The 25,315-nt window shown below is 45.6% G+C and overlaps 1 protein-coding gene across 1 annotated transcript in view; it reads left to right on the top strand.

Annotated features, from left to right (window-relative positions):
* LOC135516593 (putative uncharacterized protein DDB_G0271982) overlaps positions 1-25,315 on the top strand; it is a 115,374-nt gene that overhangs the window by 68,571 nt on the left and 21,488 nt on the right. The window contains exon 5 of the mRNA XM_064940939.1: positions 2,852-3,235. Coding sequence (XP_064797011.1) covers positions 2,852-3,235 — 384 coding nt within the window. The remainder of the gene's footprint in view (positions 1-2,851; positions 3,236-25,315) is intronic.

Below are 25,315 nucleotides of genomic sequence, written 5' to 3'. Positions count from 1 at the left end.
GATGGCGTTGACTTTCTTAGGGATGGCGTTGACTTTCTTAGTGATGGCGTTGACTTTCTTAGTGATGGCGTTGACTTTCTTAGGGATGGCGTTGACTTTCTTAGGGATGGCGTTGAGTTTCCTAGGCGTTGAGTTTCCGAGGGGTGGCGTTGCGTTTCCGAGGGGTGGCGTTGCGTTTCCTAGGGGTGGAGTTGAGTTTCCTAGGGGTGGCGTTGAGTTTCCTAGGGGTGGAGTTGGCGTTGCGTTTCCTAGGGGTGGGTTGCGTTTCCTAGGGGTGGCGTTGAGTTTCCTAGGGGTAGTTGTTTCCTAGGGGTGGCGTTGACGTTTCCTAGGGGTAGTTGAGTTTCCTAGGGGTGGCGTTGCGTTTCCGAGGGGTGGCGTTGCGTTTCCTAGGGGTGGAGTTGAGTTTCCTAGGGGTGGCGTTGCGTTTCCTAGGGGTGGCGTTGAGTTTCCTAGGGGTGGAGTTGCGTTTCCTAGGGGTGGAGTTGCGTTTCCTAGGGGTGGAGTTGAGTTTCCTAGGGGTGGAGTTGAGTTTCCTAGGGGTGGAGTTGAGTTTCCTAGGGGTGGAGTTGCGTTTCCTAGGGGTGGAGTTGAGTTTCCTAGGGGTGGAGTTGAGTTTCCTAGGGGTGGAGTTGAGTTTCCTAGGGGTGGAGTTGAGTTTCCTAGGGGTGGCATAGCAATGGGTATGTGTCCTATAAAGAGCATTGGTGGCAAATCTGATGGCCGAATGGTAAAGAACATCTAGCTGCTCGAGAACACCCTTACCTGCCGACTGGTGCACTGTAACAGTAGACTGCTGTACTAAGACTCACTGGAAACCTTATTGACTGGTGGACTGTAACAGTAGACTGCTGTACTAAGACTCACTGGAAACCTTATTGACTGGTGGACTGGTAACAGTAGACTGCTGTACTAAGACTCACTGGAAACCTTATTGACTGGTGGACTGTAACAGTAGACTGCTTCACTGTAACAGACTCACTGGAAACCTTATTGACTGGTGGACTGTAACAGTAGACTGCTGTACTAAGACTCACTGGAAACCTTATTGACTGGTGGACTGTAACAGTGGACTGCTTCACTGTAACAGTGGACTGCTTCAGTGTAACATTAGACTGCTGTACTAAGACTCACTGGAAACCTTATTGACTAGTGGACTGTAACAGTAAACTGCTTCAGTGTAACAGTGGACTGCTGTACTAAGACTCACTGGAAACCTTATTGACTAGTGGACTGTAACAGTAGACTGCTTCAGTGTAACAGTAGACTGCTGTACTAAGACTCACTGGAAACCTTATTGACTAGTGGACTGTAACAGTAGACTGCTTCACTGTAACAGTAGACTGCTGTACTAAGACTCACTGGAAACCTTATTGACTAGTGGACTGTAACAGTAGACTGCTTCACTGTAACAGTAGACTGCTTCGCTGTAACAGTAGACTGCTTCACTGTAACAGTAGACTGCTTCACTGTAACAGTAAACTGCTGTACTGTAACAGTAGACTGCTTCACTGTAACAGTAGACTGCTGTACTAAGACTCACTGGAAACCTTATTGACTAGTGGACTGTAACAGTAGACTGCTTCACTGTAACAGTAGACTGCTTCACTGTAACAGTAGACTGCTTCACTGTAACAGTAGACTGCTTCACTGTAACAGTAGACTGCTGTACTGTAACAGTAGACTGCTGTACTGTAACAGTAGACTGCTTCACTGTAACAGTAGACTGCTTCACTGTAACAGTAGACTGCTTCACTGTAACAGTAGACTGCTGTACTAAGACTCACTGGAAACCTTAGAGTGAATTTTCCCTTTAATTAAGAGCGCTACTAGATGGTTTCTCTGTGCATTTTCCCTTTAAGAGCGCTACAAGATGGTTTCTCTGTGCATTTTCCCTTTAAGAGCGCTACGAGATGGTTTCTCTGTGCATTTTCCCTTTAAGAGCGCTACGAGATGGTTTCTCTGTGCATTTTCCCTTTAAGAGCGCTACAAGATGGTTTCTCTGTGCATTTTCCCTTTAAGATGGTTTCTCTGTGCATTTTCCCTTTAAGAGCGCTACAAGATGGTTTCTCTGTGCATTTTCCCTTTAAGAGCGCTACTAGGCACAATGTGTTCTCTACCTAGGATGTTATTCATTAAATATGCTGTGTGTGCTTCACATACACTAAACCAAATCTCGTTAACCCTTTGCCATAGAGTTAAGAAGTGTTCGTACTATACTGAGATATTCTCTGCATGAATATGTTATAATGCTGCAGTGTGACGTTTCCACTAGGTACAGATCTAGGATCAGCTTACCCTCCCCCAATCCTAACCTTAACCGTTAGTGGGGAAAATGCAACTCTCGGTGCAACTTCACCCTACTCCTCGTGAGATGGAATCTTTGCAGCCGTGCCACTAGAGGGCACCGTGTTGTCATCCTCTGTCATCACCAGTGGGGGAGGATGACCCCTGCTGCTCAGCCTGTTGGTCAGCAGATAAAAATGAATATCTCTCTCTCTCCCTTTTCTCCCCCTCTTTCTCTCTCTCTCCCTTTTCTCTTTCTCTCTCTCTCCCTTTTCTCCCCCTCACTCTCTTCTTTCCCTTTTCTCTCCCTCTCTCTCTTCTTTCCCTTTTCTCCCCCTTTCTTTCTCTCTCTTCTTTCCCTTTTCTCTCCCCTCTCTCTCTCTTTCCCTTTTCTCCCCCTCTCTCTTTCTCTCTCTCTCTCTTTCCCTTTTCTCCCCCTCTCTCTCTCTTTCCCTTTTCTCCCCCTCTTTCTTTCTCTCTCTCCCTCTTTACCTTTTCTCCCCCTCTCTTTCTTTCTCTCTCTCCCTCTTTCCCTTTTCTCTTTCTCGCTTTCGCTCTCCTCCAGCTGCCTTAATTCCCAGTGATGACCCCGTCCTATTGACCCCAGGGAGAATGAGCCAGCGAAGCCAGGGGAAGGAGCGAGAGAAGAGGGAGGAGAAGGAGCGAGAGAAGAGGGAGGAGAAGGAGCGAGAGAAGAGGGAGGAGAAGGAGCGAGAGAAGAGGGAGGAGAAGGAGCGAGAGAAGAGGGAGGAGAAGGAGCGAGAGAAGGAGAAGGAGCGAGAGAAGAGGGAGGAGAAGGAGCGAGAGAAGAGGGAGGAGAAGGACAGAGAGGAGAAGAAGGAGAAGGACAGAGAGGAGAAGAAGGAGAAGGATGGGAGCCTCCACACACCTAGCAGAGATCACCTCGCCAGCCCCTCTTCCCTCAGCCCGGGGCTCAGCTACACGCATGGTAAGACCACCTTCTTCTTCCAGGGACACTTTGCCCTCTAAGCACAGACCCAGGGTCAGGTATCTCTCAACCTCTGTACTATCCTCAATATTCCTGAACCACGGTGTCCTCTGGAGGTTGATGGGCTCTGCTAGGCTCCATGCAACCTTCAGGGTTGAAGCAGATACCAGGGAAGCCCACGGGTTACCAATGCTCTAAGCAAAAGGATCTGATGTTTTTATTTGAGGCTTGTATATGACAAGGCATGGGTGTGTTTTAAGGTGGTTTTGGAAGGTTTTTACCCTCCAAATGTCAAAAATGGTTCATCCTACACACGACAGTACCTTCCTTCTGGAATGTTCCATTATCTACCACCAGGGGGAGCAGAAACTAAAAGGAAAAACAAATATTTTTCTCTCCTCATTCTAGAGCACCTTCAAATCATGTGTCTGCATTCTATCAGAACAAGCAACACTTCTCTCAAAAGAGACCTGAGTGGTGCGGTTGGGGGGACTTATACAACTGGGTAACCAGTCGTTGCACAGAAGGAAATAATTCTGGGATAGAACCATAATAATAAAAAACCCTGCCTTGAGGATATGAAGGGCAGATGGTTTCATTGATATTGATAGTACCTAGGCCTCTATACAGCTCTGAGATGTGGGCTGGTAAATGACAGAAATGACTTTTATTAGCTAACTCTAAGCCAATACATCCAGTGTTATTTTCCTAGTGTCAGTTTCTCAGTTGTGGTTGTTGCTGGTTTGCTCTTCTGAATATAAGAATGTAGGCCGAGCGCTTCACAAGTAAGCACTTCACAGGTAATGCCGTCCCAAAGGGCAGAGAATCCAATGAGGATGAAAGGCTGGGAGGCAACAAAGCCGGTGATCTGTATCCTTCATTCAGTGTGAACAGGCAGGTGAGGATGAAAGGCTGGGAGGCAACAAAGCCGGTGATCTGTATCCTTCATTCAGTGTGAACAGGCAGGTGAGGATGAAAGGCTGGGAGGCAACAAAGCCGGTGATCTGTATCCTTCATTCAGTGTGAACAGGCAGGTGAGGATGAAAGGCTGGGAGGGCAAAGCCGGTGATCTGTATCCTTCATTCAGTGTGAACAGGCAGGTGAGGATGAAAGGCTGGGAGGCAACAAAGCCGGTGATCTGTATCCTTCATTCAGTGTGAACAGGCAGGTGAGGATGAAAGGCTGGGAGGCAACAAAGCCGGTGATCTGTATCCTTCATTCAGTGTGAACAGGCAGGTGAGGATGAAAGGCTGGGAGGCAACAAAGCCGGTGATCTGTATCCTTCATTCAGTGTGAACAGGCAGGTGAGGATGAAAGGCTGGGAGGCAACAATGCAGGTGATCTGTATCCTTCATTCAGTGTGAACAGGGTAGGTGAGGATGAAAGGCTGGGAGGCAACAATGCAGGTGATCTGTATCCTTCATTCAGTGTGAACAGGTAGGTGAGGATGAAAGGCTGGGAGGCAACAAAGCCAGTGATCTGTATCCTTCATTCAGTGTGAACAGGCAGGTGAGGATGAAAGGCTGGGAGGCAACAATGCAGGTGATCTGTATCCTTCATTCAGTGTGAACAGGGTAGGTGAGGATGAAAGGCTGGGAGGCAACAATGCAGGTGATCTGTATCCTTCATTCAGTGTGAACAGGCAGGTGAGGATGAAAGGCTGGGAGGCAACAAAGCCGGTGATCTGTATCCTTCATTCAGTGTGAACAGGCAGGTGAGGATGAAAGGCTGGGAGGCAACAAAGCCGGTGATCTGTATCCTTCATTCAGTGTGAACAGGCAGGTGAGGATGAAAGGCTGGGAGGCAACAAAGCCGGTGATCTGTATCCTTCATTATCCAGGTGAGGATTCATTCAGTGTGAACAGGCAGGTGAGGATGAAAGGCTGGGAGGCAACAAAGCCGGTGATCTGTATCCTTCATTCAGTGTGAACAGGCAGGTGAGGATGAAAGGCTGGGAGGCAACAAAGCCGGTGATCTGTATCCTTCATTCAAAGGCAGGTGAGGATGAAAGGCTGGGAGGCAAAGCCGGTGATCTGTATCCTTCATTCAGTGTGAACAGGCAGGTGAGGATGAAAGGCTGGGAGGCAACACTGCAGGTGATCTGTATCCTTCATTCAGTGTGAACAGGCAGGTGAGGATGAAAGGCTGGGAGGCAACAAAGCCGGTGATCTGTATCCTTCATTCAGTGTGAACAGGCAGGTGAGGATGAAAGGCTGGGAGGCAACAATGCAGGTGATCTGTATCCTTCATTCAGTGTGAACAGGCAGGTGAGGATGAAAGGCTGGGAGGCAACAATGCCGGTGATCTGTATCCTTCAAGTGTGAACAGGCAGGTGAGGATGAAAGGCTGGGAGGCAACTGCAGGTGATCTGTATCCTTCATTCAGTGTGAACAGGCAGGTGAGGATGAAAAGGCAACAAAGGCTGGGAGGCAACAATGCAGGTGATCTGTATCTTCATTCAGTGTGAACAGGCAGGTGAGGATGAAAGGCTGGGAGGCAACAATGCAGGTGATCTGTATCCTTCATTCAGTGTGAACAGGCAGGTGAGGATGAAAGGCTGGGAGGCAACAATGCAGGTGATCTGTATCCTTCATTCAGTGTGAACAGGCAGGTGAGGATGAAAGGCTGGGAGGCAACAATGCAGGTGGTATCCTTCATTCAGTGTGAACAGGCAGGTGAGGATGAAAGGCTGGGAGGATGCCGGTGATCTGATCTGTATCCATTCAGTTCAGGTGAGGATGAAAGGCTGGGAGTGCAGGTGATCTGTATCCTTCATTCAGTGTGAACAGGCAGGTGAGGATGAAAGGCTGGGAGGCAACAATGCCGGTGATCTGTATCCTTCATTCAGTGTGAACCAGGTGATGAAAGGCTGGGAGGCAACAATGCCGGTGATCTGTATCCTTCATTCAGTGTGAACAGGCAGGTGAGGATGAAAGGCTGGGAGGCAACAGCCGGTGATCTGTATCCCCAGTGTGATCTGTATCCTTCATTCAGTGTGAACAGGCAGGTGAGGATGAAAGGCTGGCAGGCAACAAAGCCGGTGATCTGTATCCTTCATTCAGTGTGAACAGGCAGGTGAGAATGAAAGGCTGGGAGGCAACAAAGCCGGTGATCTGTATCCTTCATTCAGTGTGAACAGGCAGGTGAGGATGAAAGGCTGGGAGGCAACAATGCCGGTGATCTGTATCCTTCATTCAGTGTGAACAGGCAGGTGAGGATGAAAGGCTGGCAGGCAACAATGCAGGTGATCTGTATCCTTCATTCAGTGTGAACAGGCAGGTGGTGAACACTTGTGACGGCCGTCGTGACATTTACCAGTCTGTTATTGGTCCAACGTCACTACCCCCTCCCGTTTATCATGACACCACATTGGATCCATCTCAAATGGCACCCTGTTCTCTATTTAGTTCCATAGTAGTACTTTAAATTGGACGCGGCCATTAACTCTCTCATATTGCGTTCTCGGATATTGTTTATTCAGAGGCATCAGTAGAGATAATCATGGTGTTCTTCTTAAGGTCTCACAATTTAGAATATTTCCTGCTGTTCAATGGCCATTCCAACTGTTGATTCTAGAAGAATAGAACTTAGAAATGCCTTTTGACCTTCGTACAGCCGACTCATCATATCAGAACCCTGCATTAAAGGTATCATCGCTCCACTGTTTATGTCTGTAAGTTTCAACTATTATGCTGTGCTCGTGGACTGTCTGTCCCTGGTGGGGCTGCCGTCAGGCTGAAACATAAACTCCTGATTGGGGCTTTAAAGGCCAAAAAGTCCCTCCCCTCTTTAGATTCTGCCAAGTGTTCCTATTTACTTGAAACTATCCTAGTTCCACAACAAACGTTCTCTGTGAGAAGAATATGGTTCAGATAGGTTAAACTCTGAAACCATCGGAACTCTTAAGCCCTGGTCCAGGTTTCCATGGTAACCCCCACTGCCTCAAGTAGCTTCTTTATATTGTGAGATAAATTATGCTGTATTGGTCTCAAACAGTGTTGTATTGTGAGGGAAATGATGCTGTATTGGTCTCAAACAGTGTTGTATTGTGAGGGAAATGATGCTGTATTGGTCTCAATCAGTGTTGTGTGGATCAGGATTGGAAATGATTTTGTATTTGTCTCAAACAATGTTGTGTGGATCAAGATTGGAAATGATGCTGTATTGGTCTCGAACAATGTTGTGTGGATCAAGATGCATTCCATTTCAGCTTCTCTTGACCGGTTGACTGTCCGCCAACTTGCATGTTGTCGGCATGTGTTTGTCTCATGACCTCACTAGTTGGATATAACCAAATAATAATGTTATTTTGATCCTACACAAAACTGATATTTATTCTGAATAGTACAGACCTGGGTAATCAAAGCTTAGATATTCTATAGACCGCAATAATGCCATAAACACATTGATTGATATTGTATGAGGCTAGATTCCCTCTGCAGATAAGGGACAGCTAAATGCTGAGCTTGTTCATGCAGTCTGCCTCAGTCTCTGCCTGGCTACAGGGAGCTGCCTGCTCTGCTGCAGCTAAGACGGTCTGTACATGGACAGCCTACTAAGCAAGGCCTTTCTCCCTGCCCTGGCACTGTTACACTAAAATAGACCCACACCCACCATGTTGACTCTCATGGCAATACAAATCTGCTTTCCAGACACTCTCTTTAACTGTCTCTATCTCCTCTCTCACCCTGGCCAGGTAGATGGACAGCAGGAAAGGTGGAGGGAGGGAGGGAGCAGGTGGGGACAACCCGGATTTAGGCTCATTCTCAGGGATTACGCCCTGTCACCCGGGGTTAACATGGATGGAGACACCCGTCTGAACCAATCGCAGCCCTTTCCTACTTCCTGCCTGGCCATCCACCAATGGGAGGCGGAGTCTGGGGAGCTCAGAGTGTTTTTGCGGGGCCAGTTGGAGATCAAGAGACCCGAATGGACGATCTGGGGGTCTCTGGGCCTGGGCTCGCCCTGGATGTCTGTAGGCTGGGCAAGCACTGCTGGTGGGGAGACGTGTATGTATGTAGAGAGAGAGAGAGCGGTTTCAGTTCACTGGTAAGGACCTTTGTCTCCCATTGACCTTGGTTGGCATTCTCCTTCTGTCGCCACGACGGCGGAAGGCAAGTACAGCCGAGTCATATTAAGATGGTAGTGTCTCTGTAGCTAAGCAGCTGCTAACGGAGATATGCAGCTTTGGCAGTGAATATGTAGCATTAGGAGCTAACAGAGAGATGTAGCATTAGGAGCTAACAGAGAGATGTAGCATTAGGAGCTAACAGAGAGATGCAACTTTGGCAGTGGAGATGCAGCATTAGGATCCTTATTTTGGTCTCTCCCATGCTTCTCCATCTGAAAGATCTGTCCTTCCTTTTAGAATCTCTGTTTTGTTATGCTAGAATACTGTGTGTGTGGCTGAAACCTGTCCGCTGGCGATAGAATGAATGCAAGCAAAGCCAAGTCAAACAAGGACTATAAAGCAGAGATTCAGAGATTCAGCCATGTGCACTGAAGCATAGCATGGATCTATATTCCCCAAAACATCATAGACAACTATATACTGTAGAAGGATACATTAAGGTATATCATAGACAACTATATACTGTAGAAGGTTACATTAAGGTATATCATAGACAACTATATACTGTAGAAGGATACATTAAGGTATATCATAGACTACTATATACTGTAGAAGGATACAGTAAGGTATATCATAGTCTACTATATACATCATAGACTACTATATACTGTAGAAGGATACATTAAGGTATATCATAGACTACTATATACTGTAGAAGGATACAGTAACGTATATCATAGTCTACTATATACTGTAGAAGGATACATTAAGGTATATCATAGACTACTATATACTGTAGAAGGATACAGTAAGGTACATCATAGACTACTATATACTGTAGAAGGATACATTAAAGGTATATCATAGACTACTATATACTGTAGAAGGATACAGTAACGTATATCATAGACTACTATATACTGTAGAAGGATACAGTAAGGTACATCATAGACTACTATATACTGTAGAAGGATACAGTAAGGTATATCATAGACTACTATATACTGTAGAAGGATACAGTAAGGTATATCATAGACTACTATATACTGTAGAAGGATACAGTAAGGTATATCATAGACTACTATATCAGAAGATACTACATCATAGACTACTATATACTGTAGAAGGATACATTAAGGTATATCATAGACTACTATATACTGTAGAAGGATACAGTAAGGTATATCATAGACTACTATATACTGTAGAAGGATACAGTAAGGTATATCATAGACTACTATATACTGTAGAAGGATACATTAAGGTATATCATAGACTACTATATACTGTGAAAGGATACATTAAGGTACATCATAGACTACTATATACTGTAGAAGGATACATTAAGGTATATCATAGACTACTATATACTGTAGAAGGATACATTAAGGTATATCATAGACTACTATATACTGTAGAAGGATACATTAAGGTACATCATAGACTACTATATACTGCGGTTGAGGGTGGGACAGTTGCCGTACCAGGTGGTGAAACAGCCCGACAGGATGCTCTCGATGGTGGATCTGTAAAGGTTTATGAGGTCTCTTTCCGTATAAGACGTCTTGATGATGAATACACCAATAATGATTGGCATTGTCTGTCTTTTGGGTACTTCACTGGGTCTGGCTTTCACTGGAGTGTCTTTATCTCAGTGTGGCTCTCTGTACAGAGACCCCCCAGACCCTCTATGAATAGTAACACCAGTGTTGTGTTCCTGGTTATCTCGGATCCCAGGCCCAAATCTTATGTGTTCAAGCCTTCTACTCGATTTGTAGTCTGTCATGAGAGACTATGTTGATACTAGGGCCGGGACGATACCAGTATCACAATATCTGGCTAAAATAAAGTCAGGAAACAGACCTGATGTATCTGAAATATTGTGTACTGTAGTTTGGAAAATAAATACATGTGATTCTAGATGACAACATAATGATGTTTGTTTCCAACAGTAGGTGCTGTTTTCCTAAAGAAGTTAAATCATCTCTGTGTTTTGTTTCCTTGCCACAATACTAAGGAGTATAGTGATACTGGTATGATCGCGGCCCTGATGCACTCCATGGCTGCGGCCCTAATGGAACCCTATTAGAACCCTACCTATATAGTGTACTACTTTTGACCAGGGCACATGGGGCTCTGGTCAAACGTAGTGCACTTTTCTAGGGAATGGGGTGCCATTTGGGATTGAGTCTAGATCATGCAGGTATTGGAACAGAGCAAGGCACTGAACCCTAATTGCTCCATGGTCGCCGGCAGTAATGGCTGACCCCTGTCCGTGACCGTCCTCTCCAAGGATGGCTCAGGGGGAATGGGATATATACATTTCTATTTCACACTACACAGGTTGCACACTTGTACATGTGTGAAACAGGAAAAATATAAGCACCCTCTATTTGACCTTTGACTTTGCTGCATAGGGACTACATCAAGTGAACTGGGCCGTAGAGGTTGTATTCAGAGAGGCTTGAGGTGACAGGATTCATAGTCTAGAGAGGGACCAGGGTTGTGGGGTCTAACGTTGCTTTGAGAGAGAGAGCCATAAGCCCCCTTGTTCAACTTGTCGTGGTTCGTTCTAGGAACATATCTGAATAGATTTGAGGAAATATCACTTACCCTCAGTTTGGCTTTTAAATGTTCCCATTCAGAAAGGGTAAATGTCACTATTTCTGCTCCGAAATCAGTGGTTATTTAGTCAGACTGTTATGCTGGTGAGTCTGAGTGCTACAGATGTAGGATCTTAATTTGATAACTCTTCTGTTGCTGTTAATTTTCCTGCACATCATGAAATGCGAACTTGTAGTGTATTCAAGGGTTAAAATAGCTTCTAATGCTTCTAAATTCCACTTTAAAATGTCAGACTTGATTTACGCTAATGAATAATGTTTCAACCCCCACAAAAAATGTCCATTAATTATAATCCAGATAATAATTCACATTATTACATTACTGTTGCTGCAGGATTATGTTCTTGCTGTAGCAAACTGGCTCAAATGAAGATCCTACATCTGTAGTTAAAAGCACTGAACTGAAATGTATGTTAATGGATGACAGCACTGTTGACCTATGAGGAGAGTACAAGCCTGTTGTAAAGTACTTGATAGAGGATATTGTGTCTACGCATCTCAAAACTAGCATTAATGAATAGCATATCAATGTATAGTGAGCTCATACGGCCATATGCCTACACATTGACCTTTACCATAAATATCTACAGTGTTGATTCTTTCTTCTTCAGTGGTATATCTACCTGCACATTTTGCAGGCTGTTGCTCGAGTTCTTTGGCTGTGTACCAGGATTAACTCATCGCTGCCCTTTCTGTTGGCCTGTTGGCCTGTTGGCAGGGTAGGGGGGATCATCAAGCACCCAAAGAGCTATGCATGCCTGCTGCTAATATCTTCCTTCTCCGGAAGCTGTGGCAGATGAGCCTGCCCCACTGCCCAGCTTTACTTGATTAAAGGGTTAGGTCACTCAAAACCTGCAAAACGCATCATCACAGTTTATGCTCTGTACTGAAAGTGCTCTAACTTGACTGCTGACATGAAACATTTCCCAAGGGTGTATTTACAGTGGACTAATGAACAAAATACAAAAATATAGTTTTTGAGTGAACTATCCTTTTAAGAAAGACAAAAATACTGTTATTAACCCTTCCCCATTTCCCCCACCTAAACCTGTACCCTGTACCTGTACTCCCCCACCTAAACCTGTACCCTGTACCTGTACTCCCCCACCTAAACCTGTACCCTGTACCTGTACTCCCCCACCTAAAAACCTGTACTCCCCCACCTAAACCTGTACCCTGTACTCCCCCACCTAAACCTGTACCCTGTACCTGTACTCCCCCACCTAAACCTGTACCCTGTACCTGTACTCCCCCACCTAAACCTGTACCCTGTACCTGTACTCCCCCACCTAAACCTGTACCCTGTACCTGTACTCCCCCACCTAAACCTGTACTCTATGGATACGTTTCTGGTTAGCCGGCATTACATTACAGTAATTAGCGAACAATACAAATACCAGGCCAAGACTTCAATCAACATTTGTTGACATTAGACATTAGTTAATGTAGCCTGAATGTAAACATAGCAGAGCACTCTACTCAGGAAATGCCAACCATTGAACCCCTATTTACTCAGGATTGCATTGCCCATCCAACGTGACACAGTATTTAGCTATTAGCTAGCACTAATATGACCATATTAGATGGTTGGTGTTGAGTTCTTTGAGGTAAGTACCAGAACGTATCCATTGTTGCCACAACATTTCATATTAAATACTAGAAACTATCCATTGTTGCCACACCATTTCCTATTAAATACCAGGTAAGTACCAGTGGAAACATCACCTACTGTAAAATAAAGTGCTCCCTGTTGTTGCTCTACTTCCTGATATGCAGATTCCATGCGGTGTACTGTAATGGAGAACCATTGTTTCTTAATCCTGCATGCAGGGGCTAGTGTTACACACAGGGAGATGTGATAGCTAGCCGTCTGTGTAAAAATACAGTGGAGACTGTGGTCCGGTCACAGTGTAGGGTAAAGTTGCTCTAGGTGCTGATCTTGGGTCAGTTTTGCCTTTTTCCCCACTATCTGGCTAAGGTTGGGGGAGGGGGAAGGAAACTTCACTCCAGAGTGACTATTGTGGTCAGTCGCTAAAATGCTAATCTGTTCAAGGCACATTAGCTGACGACTGTCCAGTCACTTACTGCAGATGTTTCTGTATACATGAATAGCCATGCATCATGTATTATGTGTTGGCCTGGACTGTCTTTATCTCCTGATATGTTGACCCAGGCTATTGACCTGGGCTGTCTTTATCTCCTGATATATTGACCCAGGCTATTGACCTGGGCTGTCTTTATCTCCTGATATATTGACCCAGGCTATTGACCTGGGCTGTCTTTATCTCCTGATATATTGACCCAGGCTATTGACCTGGGCTGTCTTTATCTCCTGATATGTTGACCCAGGCTATTGACCTGGGCTGTCTTTATCTCCTGATATGTTGACCCAGGCTATTGACCTGGGCTGTCTTTATCTCCTGATATGTTGACCCAGGCTATTGACCTGGGCTGTCTTTATCTCCTGATATGTTGACCCAGGCCAGCAGTGTGGATATGGTGGACACATGCAGAATGCCTGGGGACTTTGTTTGGCTGACCCAATATTTGTCTGCAAACACTTACCTAATGTGGGTTCTCCCTAAATACCCTCACGCACTATTTCCTGACATGACAGCGACATTCCTGATGCTTCCGGGTCCACTTCTGGCCTTCTGATGCTTAGACTACTACTTTTACCCCCATGGAGGTTGGAGACCGAACCTAACTGAGGGGGTTAAGTAAAACACCTCAACTGTTTGTCACATTGTTGGCCCAACATCTTTGTGAAGTTTCTTCTATTGTTTGACTATATTCATTTGGACCAGCTGAACTTTCCTTTGAGGCAGCAGGGTTAATTAGGCCTAGGATTTTGAATTATACATACTCCAGAACGTCTTAATTACCTGTGTTAATTAGCCTGTTTGCTCAGGGATCTGTGTTTGTGTCCCAAATGGCTCCCTATTCCCTGTAAAGTGCACTACTGTTGATCTGGGCCTATAGGCGTCTGGTCAGAAGTAGTGCACTATGTCAGAAATAAGGTAACATTTGGGGACACACTTTTTTTTTCCTTCAAAGTGTCGCCGAGCAACGCTGTGACATCACCGCTCTCTCACAGAACTCGGGAGCTGTTATCAAAGCTGTTGTTTGCCTCGTCTCTAAACAGACAGGGATGGAATGACTCCTTCCATTCGAAAATATAGATAACACGTCTTAATTGGCCAGAGGGCACTGAAGGGCCGCAGCTGTTGACAGAACAAACAAGGAAACATTAGGAGGGAAGGGTCAATTGAATGGGATGGGAGGATGCCAGGAATCTTGTGGATGGAAAAACAGCAATGCTCTGGAGATTCTATTTCGACGATAAGGACCAGGTGGGGCCTATTGGTTTTCACAGAGATAACCATTGGTGCTCTTTGAGACTCTTTTCTCAATGCACCTACTTCTCTTATACCCTTTTGTTCTGGACCTGCAACAGACCTTCCTTATGGACAATATGTTCTGACAGCGTTGTCAGGGTGACTGGGGCAGCACAGTCTTCTTAACCTGTTCCTGGTGACAGTCTTCTCCTGGCTGAGCGTCTGTACTGTCCCCTTGAGATTGCAGTCCCAGAGATCAATATCTAGAGCGGGGGAAATATTGATCAACTGTCCCATAGCCATTTCTGTTGTGTGACCTTGTCACAGTATCATTATGAGCATTGGTATTAACAGCATGTTAACTAGTTGACTTTATTACAATTTTACTGTGTGTCCCTGAGAGTATTGTCTTGAGAAGACCCTGTTTCACAGTGTTTGTTATCCATTAGTTCTCTCCAAATGCTACTCATGTCATGCTGGTTGCTAGTAGACTGACAAATAGCAAGCCACAAATGGCAAACTACAGGTCAGAAAATGGCTTTTTGATCATTCAACTCACACTTTTTTTGACAGGTAGAATGGGCTGTGGTCCTGAAACATAAACGGCCTTGATTGCAGTGCACTGAGCTATAGATGAGAAAATAGGGAAATAAATTATGGCCACTTATGGCTCAGGATTTTACAGTAACAGGTTTGGTGTTCTACCTGAGGGGCTCAGTAACAGGCTTGGTGTTCTACCTGAGGGGCTCAGTAACAGGCTTGGTGTTCTACCTGAGGGGCTCAGTAACAGGCTTGGTATTCTACCTGAGGGGCTCAGTAACAGGTTTGGTGTTCTACCTGAGGGGCTCAGTAACAGGCTTGGTGTTCTACCTGAGGGGCTCAGTAACAGGTTTGGTGTTCTACCTGAGGGGCTCAGTAACAGGTTTGGTGTTCTACCTGAGGGGCTCAGTAACAGGTTTGGTGTTCTACCTGAGGGGCTCAGTAACAGGTTTGGTGTTCTACCTGAGGGGCTCAGTAACAGGTTTGGTGTTCTACCTGAGGGGCTCAGTAACAGGTTTGGTGTTCTACCTGAGGGGCTCAGTAACAGGCTTGGTGTTCTACCTGAGGGGCTCAGTAACAGGTTTGGTGTTCTACCTGAGGGGCTCAGTAACAGGCTTGGTGTTCTACCTGAGGGGCTCAGTAACAGGTTTGTGTTCTACCTGAGGGGCTTCTACCTGAGGGGCTCAGTAACAGGTTTGGTGTTCTACCTGAGGGGCTCAGTTTGGTGTTCTACCTGAGGGGCTCAGTAACAGGTTTGGTGTTCTACCTGAGGGGCTCAGTAACAGGTTTGGTGTTCTACCTGACCTGGGGCTCAGTAACAGGTTTGGTGTTCTACCTGAGGGGCTCAGTAACAGGCTTGGTGTTCTACCTTCAGTAACAGGTTTGGTGTTCTACCTGAGGGGCTCAGTAACAGGTTTGGTGTTCTACCTGAGGGGCTCAGTAACAGGTTTGGTGTTCTACCTGAGGGGCTCAGTAACAGGTTTGGTGTTCTACCTGAGGGGCTCAGTAACAGGTTTGGTGTTCTACCTGAGGGGCTCAGTAACAGGTTTGGTGTTCTACCTGAGGGGCTCAGTAACAGGTTTGGTGTTCTACCTGAGGGGCTCAGTAACAGGTTTGGTGTTCTACCTGAGGGGCTCAGTAACAGGTTTGGTGTTCTACCTGAGGGGCTCAGTAACAGGTTTGGTGTTCTACCTGAGGGGCTCAGTAACAGGTTTGGTGTTCTACCTGAGGGGCTCAGTAACAGGCTTGGTGTTCTACCTGAGGGGCTCACCTGAGGGGCTCAGTAACAGGCTTGGTGTTCTACCTGAGGGGCTCAGTAACAGGCTTGGTGTTCTACCTGAGGGCTCAGTAACAGGTTTGGTGTTCTAGGGGCTCAGTAACAGGCTTGGTGTTCTACCTGAGGGGCTCAGTAACAGGTTTGGTGTTCTACCTGAGGGGCTGAGGGGCTCAGTAACAGGTTTGGTGTTCTACCTGAGGGGCTCAGTAACAGGCTTGGTGTTCTACCTGAGGGGCTCAGTAACAGGTTTGGTGTTCTACCTGAGGGGCTCAGTAACAGGCTTGGTGTTCTACCTGAGGGGCTCAGTAACAGGCTTGGTGTTCTACCTGAGGGGCTCAGTAACAGGTTTGGTGTTCTACCTGAGGGGCTCAGTAACAGGCTTGGTGTTCTACCTGAGGGGCTCAGTAACAGGTTTGGTGTTTGGTGTTCTACCTGAGGGGCTCAGTAACAGGCTTGGTGTTCTACCTGAGGGGCTCAGTAACAGGTTTGGTGTTCTACCTGAGGGGCTCAGTAACAGGTTTGGTGTTCTACCTGAGGGGCTCAGTAACAGGCTTGGTGTTCTACCTGAGGGGCTCAGTAACAGGTTTGGTATTCTACCTGAGGGGCTCAAATGAATTGATTGGCCATACAAGCATTGGAGAAGTCAACTGGCCAGTTTGGTCTTTGTGTCTGGGGAATACGATAGGGCATGCAGAGAGTTTGTCCATCCTCACAGGCAGGGTGAATAGAGACTGGCTTTATTACGTGTGTGTGTGTGTGTTAGTGTCTAGTGTGTGTGTTTATTATGTGGTAGCAGGTGTCTGAGTGCTGTAGCTGTAGTCGTCAGTCAGACGTTCAGGACAATGCCACACACTCACACACTGTGATGAAGAGAGTGAGCAGGAAGAGAGGGGTGATGTTCGTCTGTGTTGTTCAAGGAGAAGGGAAAGAGATTTAGGAGAGATACCGTGAGAGGATATACCACAACAGAGTGGCAGGAAGCCTAGCAGGTAAGAGCTTGGGGCCAGTAACCGAAAGGTCGCTGGTTCGAATCCACGAGCCGACCAGGTGGAAAAATGTGACAATGTGCCCTTGAGCAAGGCACTTAGCCTTAATTGCTTCTGTGGAGTTGCTGTGGATAAGAGTGTCTGCTAAATTATTACAATGTAAATGTAAAAATGAGGAGATACCACACAGAGAAATACATGGTGTACAGAGAGGAGAAAATAAAAGACAAAAAACAAGAGGGAAAGAGAGGACAGGAGGAGGGAGACTGGTTGGCAGTGAGAAAAGTAGAGCTATTCATTGAAAGAAGGAAAGAGAAAGAGGGTAGGAGGCTGTTCCATGGAGTAGGCTAGATAAGATGCAACTCTTCTGTACACTGCTGGTGCATGGAGTAGCAGGGGGAGGGACTCTGCTGATTCATCAGCGTAGTACTCAGAGCCTCCTCCCCTTGCACTCACTCTCTCACACACAGACAGGACAGAGAGAGAGAGGGAGAAAGAGAGGGTGGGAACAAGAGAGAGGGAGGGAGAAAGCGATAAATTGTGCTGCACTGCTTTGAGTGCCTTGAGACTGAGTTGCTGTGCTTGCTGTGTCCTGTGTGTGTGTCTGGCTGCGGGCGATCAGATCTGAGCATTTCGCGGTCAGCGGCTTCGCCCTGCTTGGCCCCTGCTGATCCCCAGCAGGCCCTCCTCAGGCCCCCCCGGGCTCTCTCCGGCCCCATGATGAAGGAGGAGGGAGCGCTGTGCCGTCGCCGCTTCTCAACGTGCGGCACGACCAGCTCGCCGCGGCCCCCACACCCCGACGGACGCAAGCTCATCCGCAACGCTTCTTTCGGGGGCTACAACGAGCTGTCGCCCCTCTCGCTGCCAGGTGGGTGTGGTAGTTGAGGCGGTGTTGGACCCCTCACCCTTCCCCTCCAGTCTGATGAGGAGCCTGCCCTGCCGCGGGCTCTTCGACACCCAGCTAGTTGTAGGCTAGCTGTTGCTTTGAGTAGTACCCTCTGTACTGTAGCCAAGTGGCCTGTGTGCTTGTTCCCTATAGAGTCGTAACCCCTAGATACTGGTTGTGGACGGTGACCGTGCTGTTATTTGAAGGTCTGTTGTGTTCTAGATGGACACTGAAGAAATATTGGAACTACAGGTACACTGTTGCTGTAGTGGTGTCCCTGTGGCAGAGTTACCTGTGTGCTTGTTCCCTGTAGAGACAGAGTCGTAACCCCAAGATACTGGTTGTGAACGGTGACTGTTATTTCAGATACTAATGTGCAGGAGGTTATTGTTTTCAGTGTACTGTCATAGTATTGGAGCTATTCTCTTGCTGTTCCTTTTTGCGTTGCCTGATGCAGATTCTGATGTTGAACCTGTCGTATCTATTTCTTCTTAGAATTTTGAATTCATATATTAGACTATACTTTTAATACATATTTTTCCTTGTATAGAAATGTACTCGGTCATATGCAAACGTATTATATCGTACTCGGTAGCCCGAGTAACTGTGCGCTGCTTTGGAGTGGCCGTCCACCTGAGCGTGAGATCAGCAGAGCTTTCACAGAACGTCAAGTGAAGTGAATTAGACCAAAAGCTTCTGTAGTGAGTGTGATGTTTTTAACCTGTCAGCCTCCCAGCCACCGAGCCGACACAGTCTCCATTCATCTCTGTTGATGACTGTCTAAGAAGCTCTCTCCCTGCCAGGAGAGCCGCAGGCTTTTCACAAAGACTGCCGATTCACCGGAGACAGCTGGTACAGGCTGGTTGCATTCTCTCTTTCTCTTCAGCCAAATGTAATCTCAATAAAAATAGGTACGTGACGCTATTTCCTTATTATCAACCAACATTCCATTTAAGCATCAGGGTCATCAGGCTGTATATAGCTTAACCTATCATAAGTATATCTGCCATTGTGGAGACGATCTCCACACAGTTTCATCAGTAATCCAGCTTCTCTGCCAATAGACCCCCCCCCCTCTTTCAGGGTTACCTGGGGCTAGCTTCTCTAGCTTCCACAGGAGGTGCCAGTGAGGGGCCAATGACTCAGCAGATTAACCTGGGCGGCGGCCTATTTATAGACCAATCACGTGCACCAAAAAGACAGACAGAAAATATCAGTGTCCTAATAGCTCCTAGCCCACGACCACTCGTTTGAAATATTATCCTCCCCAAAGATGAAGTGGCTTTGTCTGGCCAGCAACATTGGCAGCGTAGCCGAGGAGGATCCGGTCCATGCCCGACTGCCAATGAACACTCTCCTGTTTGTGTTGCTGTTGTTGCTAGCCGTTGTTTGCAGGCTGAACATGAATTGGTTTTGGAGGTCATGAATGGGGAAATGGAGAAAGGGTGGAATTGCGGTGCTCTGCTTGCTCTGTTGACAACAGAATGGCAGTACGGATTTATTTTTAATGAACCTTTATTTAAGCAGGGAGTCAGGCTGAGACCACGATCTCTTTCGCAGATGATCCCTGCAGCAGATGAGCCCTGCAACAGATGATCCCTGTAATTTGGATCACTCCTGGGTCAGAGTAACCATTGCAGCACGTCATTACATGGGATGCATCCCAAATGGCTCCCTATTAATTGGTCAAAAGTAGTGCACTATATTGGGAATAGGGTGCCATTTGGGACCATTGCCAGTCTCGCCATGTGATGACAGGCTGCATCGCTTGCTTCCTTAAAGGGGTAATCTGCAGTTCAAACAGTAACAAAGAGGGCACACCGCCACTGTTTTGGTAAGAATGCTGAGGGATGGGGCTGGAGAAATGGAACCACTCTCAAATTCATCGACAGTGGATTCAAGGACAGCCCATTCATAAGATCAAAATGATAGTTTTTAACCTTGTCTTCTGTCTATACATCAGAAATGATAGTTTTAACTTCTTAGGGCGGGATCGATATGACAACAGCCAGTTGCGCCAAATTCAAAACAACAGAAATCTCATAATTAAAATTCCTCAAACATACAAGTATCTTATACCATTTTAAAGGTAATCTAGTTGTTAATCCCACCACAGTGTCCGATTTCAAATAGCCTTTACAACGAAAGCACCACAAACGATTATGTTAGGTCAGAGCCAAGCCACAGAAAAACACAGCCACTTTTCCAGCCAAAGAGGAGCCACAAAAAGCAGAAATAGAGATAAAATGAATCACTAACCTTTGATGATCTTCATCAGATAACACTCATAGAACTTCATGTTACACAATACATGTATGTTTTGTTTGATAAAGTTCATATTTATATAAAAAAATCTCAGGATACATTGGTGCGTTATGTTCAGTAGTTTCAAAAACATCCGGTGATTTTGCAGAGAGCCACATCAATTTACAGAAATACTCATTATAAATGTTGATGAAAATACAAGTGTTATGCATGGAACCTTAGATACACTTCTCCTTAATGCAACCGCTGTGTCAGATTTCAAAAAAGCTTTACGGAAAAAGCAAACCATGCAATAATCTGAGAACGGCGCTCAGAGAACAAATACAAATATCCGCCATGTTGGAGTCAACAGAAGTCAGAAATAACATTATAAATATTCACTTACCTTTGATGATCTTCATCAGAATGCACTCCCAGGAATCCCAGTTCCACAATAAATGTTTGATTTGTTCGATAATGTCCATCATTTATGTCCAAATAGCTACTTTTGTTAGCGCGTTTGGTAAACAAATCAAAACTCACAAAGCGAGTTCACTAGTTGCAGATGAAATTTCAAAAAGTTCCGTTACAGTCCATAGAAACTTGTCAAACGATGTATGGAATCAATCTTTAGGATGTTTTTCACATAATTCTTCAATAATCTTCCAACCGGAGAATTCCTTTGTCTTCAGAAAAGCAAAGGAACGGGAGATACCTCTTGTGAAATGCGCGTCACCAGTGCGTGACTGCTGGCAGACCTCTGACTCATTCCCCTCTCATTCAGCCCGCCTTCATTGTAGAAGCATCAAACAAGTTTCTAAAGACTGTTGACATCTAGTGGAAGCCTTAGGAAGTGCAAAATGACAAATCCCACTGTATCTTCAATGGGGGCTGAGTTGAAAATCGACCAACTTCAGATTTCTCAGGTTTTTGCCTGCCACATGAGTTCTGTTATACTCACAGACATCATTCAAACAGTATTAGAAACTTCTGAGTGTTTTCTATCCAAATATACTAATAATATGCATATATTAGCATCTGGGCAATTTACTCTGGGCACCTCTGGGCACCTTATTCATCAAGCTACTCAATACTGCCCCCCAGCCATAAGAAGTTTTAACCTTGTCTTCTGGCTATACATCAGAAATGATAGTTTTAACCTTGTCTTCTGTCTTCTATACATCAGAACCCAAAATCTTATATTTGTGGTTCTGATGGGGTAAAACAGTTGAACTATGCTCATGAGGTATTTGTACATTTATATCCTTCAACAATCAATGGACACACCTCCTCATTCAAGGGTTTTTCTTTACTTTTACATTTTTCTACATTGTATAATAATAGTGAAGACATCAAAACTATTAAGAAACACATGTAATAACCAAACGAGTGGTAAACAAATCAAAATATATTTTATTTTTGAGATTATTCAAAGTAGCTACCCTTTGCCATGATGACAGCTTTGCACACTCTTGGTGTCTTCACTATTATTGTACAATGTAGAAAATAGTACAAATAAATGAGTAGTTGTGTCCAAACTTTTGACTGGTACTGTATATCATTAATCCATCAGATTTCCTGTTTATTTTCCATTTTGCAAAGGAAATGTGTATTTTAACCCCTCCCACTGTCCTGTGGATGTGGCACAATGACCTCTGATGTTCTGAAGTAAATGGTGCAACAGGTTTTAGGAGCAATACCGGTCGCTTTAAAAACTCCCGAGATTGCTACATGCCTGCCTCCCACTGTAGCACTGCACCATGCTATCTCACTGTAGCACTGCACCATGCTATCCCACTGTAGCACTGCACCATGCTATCCCACTGTAGCACTGCACCATGCTATCCCACTGTAGCACTGCACCATGCTATCCCACTGTAGCACTGCACCATGCTATCCCACTGTAGCACTGCACCATGCTATCCCACTGTAGCACTGCACCATGCTATCCCACTGTAGCACTGCACCATGCTATCCCACTGTAGCACTGCACCATGCTATCCCACTGTAGCACTGCACCATGCTATCCCACTGTAGCACTGCACCATGCTATCCCACTGTAGCACTGCACCATGCTATCCCACTGTAGCACTGCACCATGCTATCCCACTGTAGCACTGCACCATGCTATCCCACTGTAGCACTGCACCATGCTATCCCACTGTAGCACTGCACCATGCTATCCCACTGTAGCACTGCACCATGCTATCCCACTGTAGCACTGCACCATGCTATCCCAATGTAGCACTGCACCATGCTATCCCACTGTAGCACTGCACCATGCTATCCCACTGTAGCACTGCACCATGCTATCCCACTGTAGCACTGCACCATGCTATCCCACTGTAGCACTGCACCATGCTATCCCACTGGGCAAAATTAAGAACATGACCATTTTTTCCCACTGTAGCACTGCACCATGCTAATCTGGCTATCCCACTGTTCATCATTGCAGACCATGTCTAGCATCATGTCATGCAGCACCATGCTATCCCACTGTAGCACTGCACCATGCTATCACACTGTAGCACTGCACCATGCTATCCCACTGGGCAAAATTAAGAACATGACCATTTTTTCTGTTGGTAATCTGGTTTTCTGATTGAGAATGTCTAATGATGTCATGCAGATTATAGCCAACTGGTCTCTGTTACATCCAGGGAAAGATGTCATATTTAGTTTGTTATCTGGTCAGATTACAACCAGATAGAGATGTCTTTTTCTGGTTGTGAAATAGACTGTTTACCAAAAGATGTCTTAATGACATCATTGCAACCACTTTGGCGCACAGCTCCGTGCTGCTCCATCCTGCTCCCGTGCTGCTCCATCCTGCTCCGTGCTGCTCCATCCTGCTCCATCCTGCTCTGTGCTGCTCTATCCTGCTCCCGTGCTGCTCTATCCTGCTCCCGTGCTGCTCTATCCTGCTCCCGTGCTGCTCCGTGCTGCTCCATCCTGCTCCGTGCTGCTCCATCCTGCTCTCGTGCTGCTCCATCAGACCCAGAGTCAAAATGGTGGTGGTGACCTTGTTGCCATGGCAAATGTAAAGCAAACAGCATACCTGCCTGCACACTGATTTATGCCCCCAAAACTCAAAATTGAGGCTTTATCCTAGTGCGTATAGCAGGTAATGTTTTCACCCTTCCCCAATTGTCGTCAGGCCAGCTGTTGCTAGGGAACCTTTCGGTTCTTCCCAAAAACATGGCGACAGTGTCAGTGTTCATCAAAGCTGTCATGCCGTGTGTGTGTGTGTGTGTGTGTGTGTGTGTGTGTGTGTGTGTGTGTGTGTGTGTGTGTGTGTGTGTGTGTGTGTGTGTGTGTGTGTGTGTGTGTGTGTGTGTGTGTGTGTGTGTGTGTGTGTGTGTGTGCACTCCATCCATAGACATGACAAAACACACACACACTCCACTTCACTGTCTTATATAATGATCCATCCCTAAAGAACATCATATCTGTTGTTCAGGGTGCAAATATGGTGTCATGCCACCCCCCTCACAGCATCATGGTACGGACCGTCTCATTGGGACTGGATGGAAAAAGGATGTTTGCGGTTGGTTCCACAGCAACATCTTCATAGGGGTGTTTATATTCACTTTAGTTATGGAGAAGAGGGAACAAAGAACTCTGACTGTTGAAATGTTATTTTGGTTAGCATTGGTACACCCTCAGTGGGTAGTCAGAAACCACAAGCATCCGTTTTTCAGGGGAAAAGCAGAGAACAGGTGAAGCCTGAACTTTTTGCTTCCTGTTTCAGCTGACCCACTCAGGCGTTTCTCTTTACGCCTGCTGCGTTTAGGTTAGACAAACGACAAACAAACAAATGCCACTGTTGAAAAGCCATTTTGGTTAGCATTGGTTTGTGTTGGTTAGCATTGGAGTGCAGAGACTTTCTTGGTTTCTTGTCAGCCTAAGTTCTAGGTTTATCTGGGGAGAATGTTGAGTGTTTCTTTGGAGGAAAAGCAGAGAGAAATGTGAAGCATAAGGCCTTGTCCCCCAAAGATATAATGATCCTTTTGTGAAATCATTTATTTTAGCCTTTTCAATGGCGATTTTAGCATGTCAATCTTGGTGGGGCAAACTGCCAGCAGAGCCTTTACACAGCACAGCACAACAATAAACAATACATTAATTGCACTATAACGGTGACAAACAGTGCCCACAAACTATTAGGGCCTACATAAAACTGTCCCAACAGCAGAGCTTTCTTTTCAGCACCATGGAGTGAATCCTTACCACTGCTACACCTGGTTATCAGCAGAGCCTTGTCTGGCAGCGAAACAGTTCATTCACCCTCATCTACTGCCTTTAAAAAAAACAACATAGCTGATATGTTGATGTACAAACTATGGAGTAAGGGGACGATGAGCGGATAAGAGGCCATGTGTAATTTCGATTTTAAGTCATTCAATAGTGAGCTAGGACGGACGTAGTCAAAATAACTATTTGTTCAGCACTTTTGAAATGTACAGCAACAGATTTCAGAACATGGGATGTTTTACAGTATTCTCCCTGTACACCAAGTCAGAACCATAGGATAAATAAAGGGGGCATATCAGCAGACAATGAAAGGTCGTACAATATTCAATGATTACATATCTCTAAAACAGGCTATAGGCTACATGTCACGGACGTGTGGAGAGACGGACCAAGGCGCAGCGTGATTAAAGTTCCACATCCTTATTTTAGTGAAACTTTTCAAACAAAACCAGAAACAAACAACGACCGTGCAGTACTGAGTTGCAACATGCACTAACTCAAAAACAATATCCCACAAACACAGGTGGAAAAAATGGCCACCTACATATGATCCCCAATTAGAGACAACGATTACCAGCTGCCTCTAATTGGGAACCATACTAAGCACACCAACGTAGAAATATGAAAACTAGAATACCACAAAGAAATTATAAACTACAATAACCCCTAGTCACGCCCTGACCTACTACACCAGAGAGAAACAAGGGCTCTCTATGGTCAGGGCATGACACTTCATGTGAATATCCAAGTCAGAACAGTAGGCTGTTATGAGGGGGAAAGGGACCAAATTATTGAGGCACTTGGGCAACTAACAGCTTACTACACAACATACACTTAGTATTACTTTCTTAGCTACAGTAT

The sequence above is a fragment of the Oncorhynchus masou genome, chromosome 27 (assembly GCF_036934945.1).
Source record: "Oncorhynchus masou masou isolate Uvic2021 chromosome 27, UVic_Omas_1.1, whole genome shotgun sequence".
Taxonomy (NCBI): Eukaryota; Metazoa; Chordata; class Actinopteri; order Salmoniformes; family Salmonidae; genus Oncorhynchus; species Oncorhynchus masou.
Note: the sequence above shows the minus strand (reverse complement) of the source record. Positions and strands in the feature narration are given on the sequence as shown.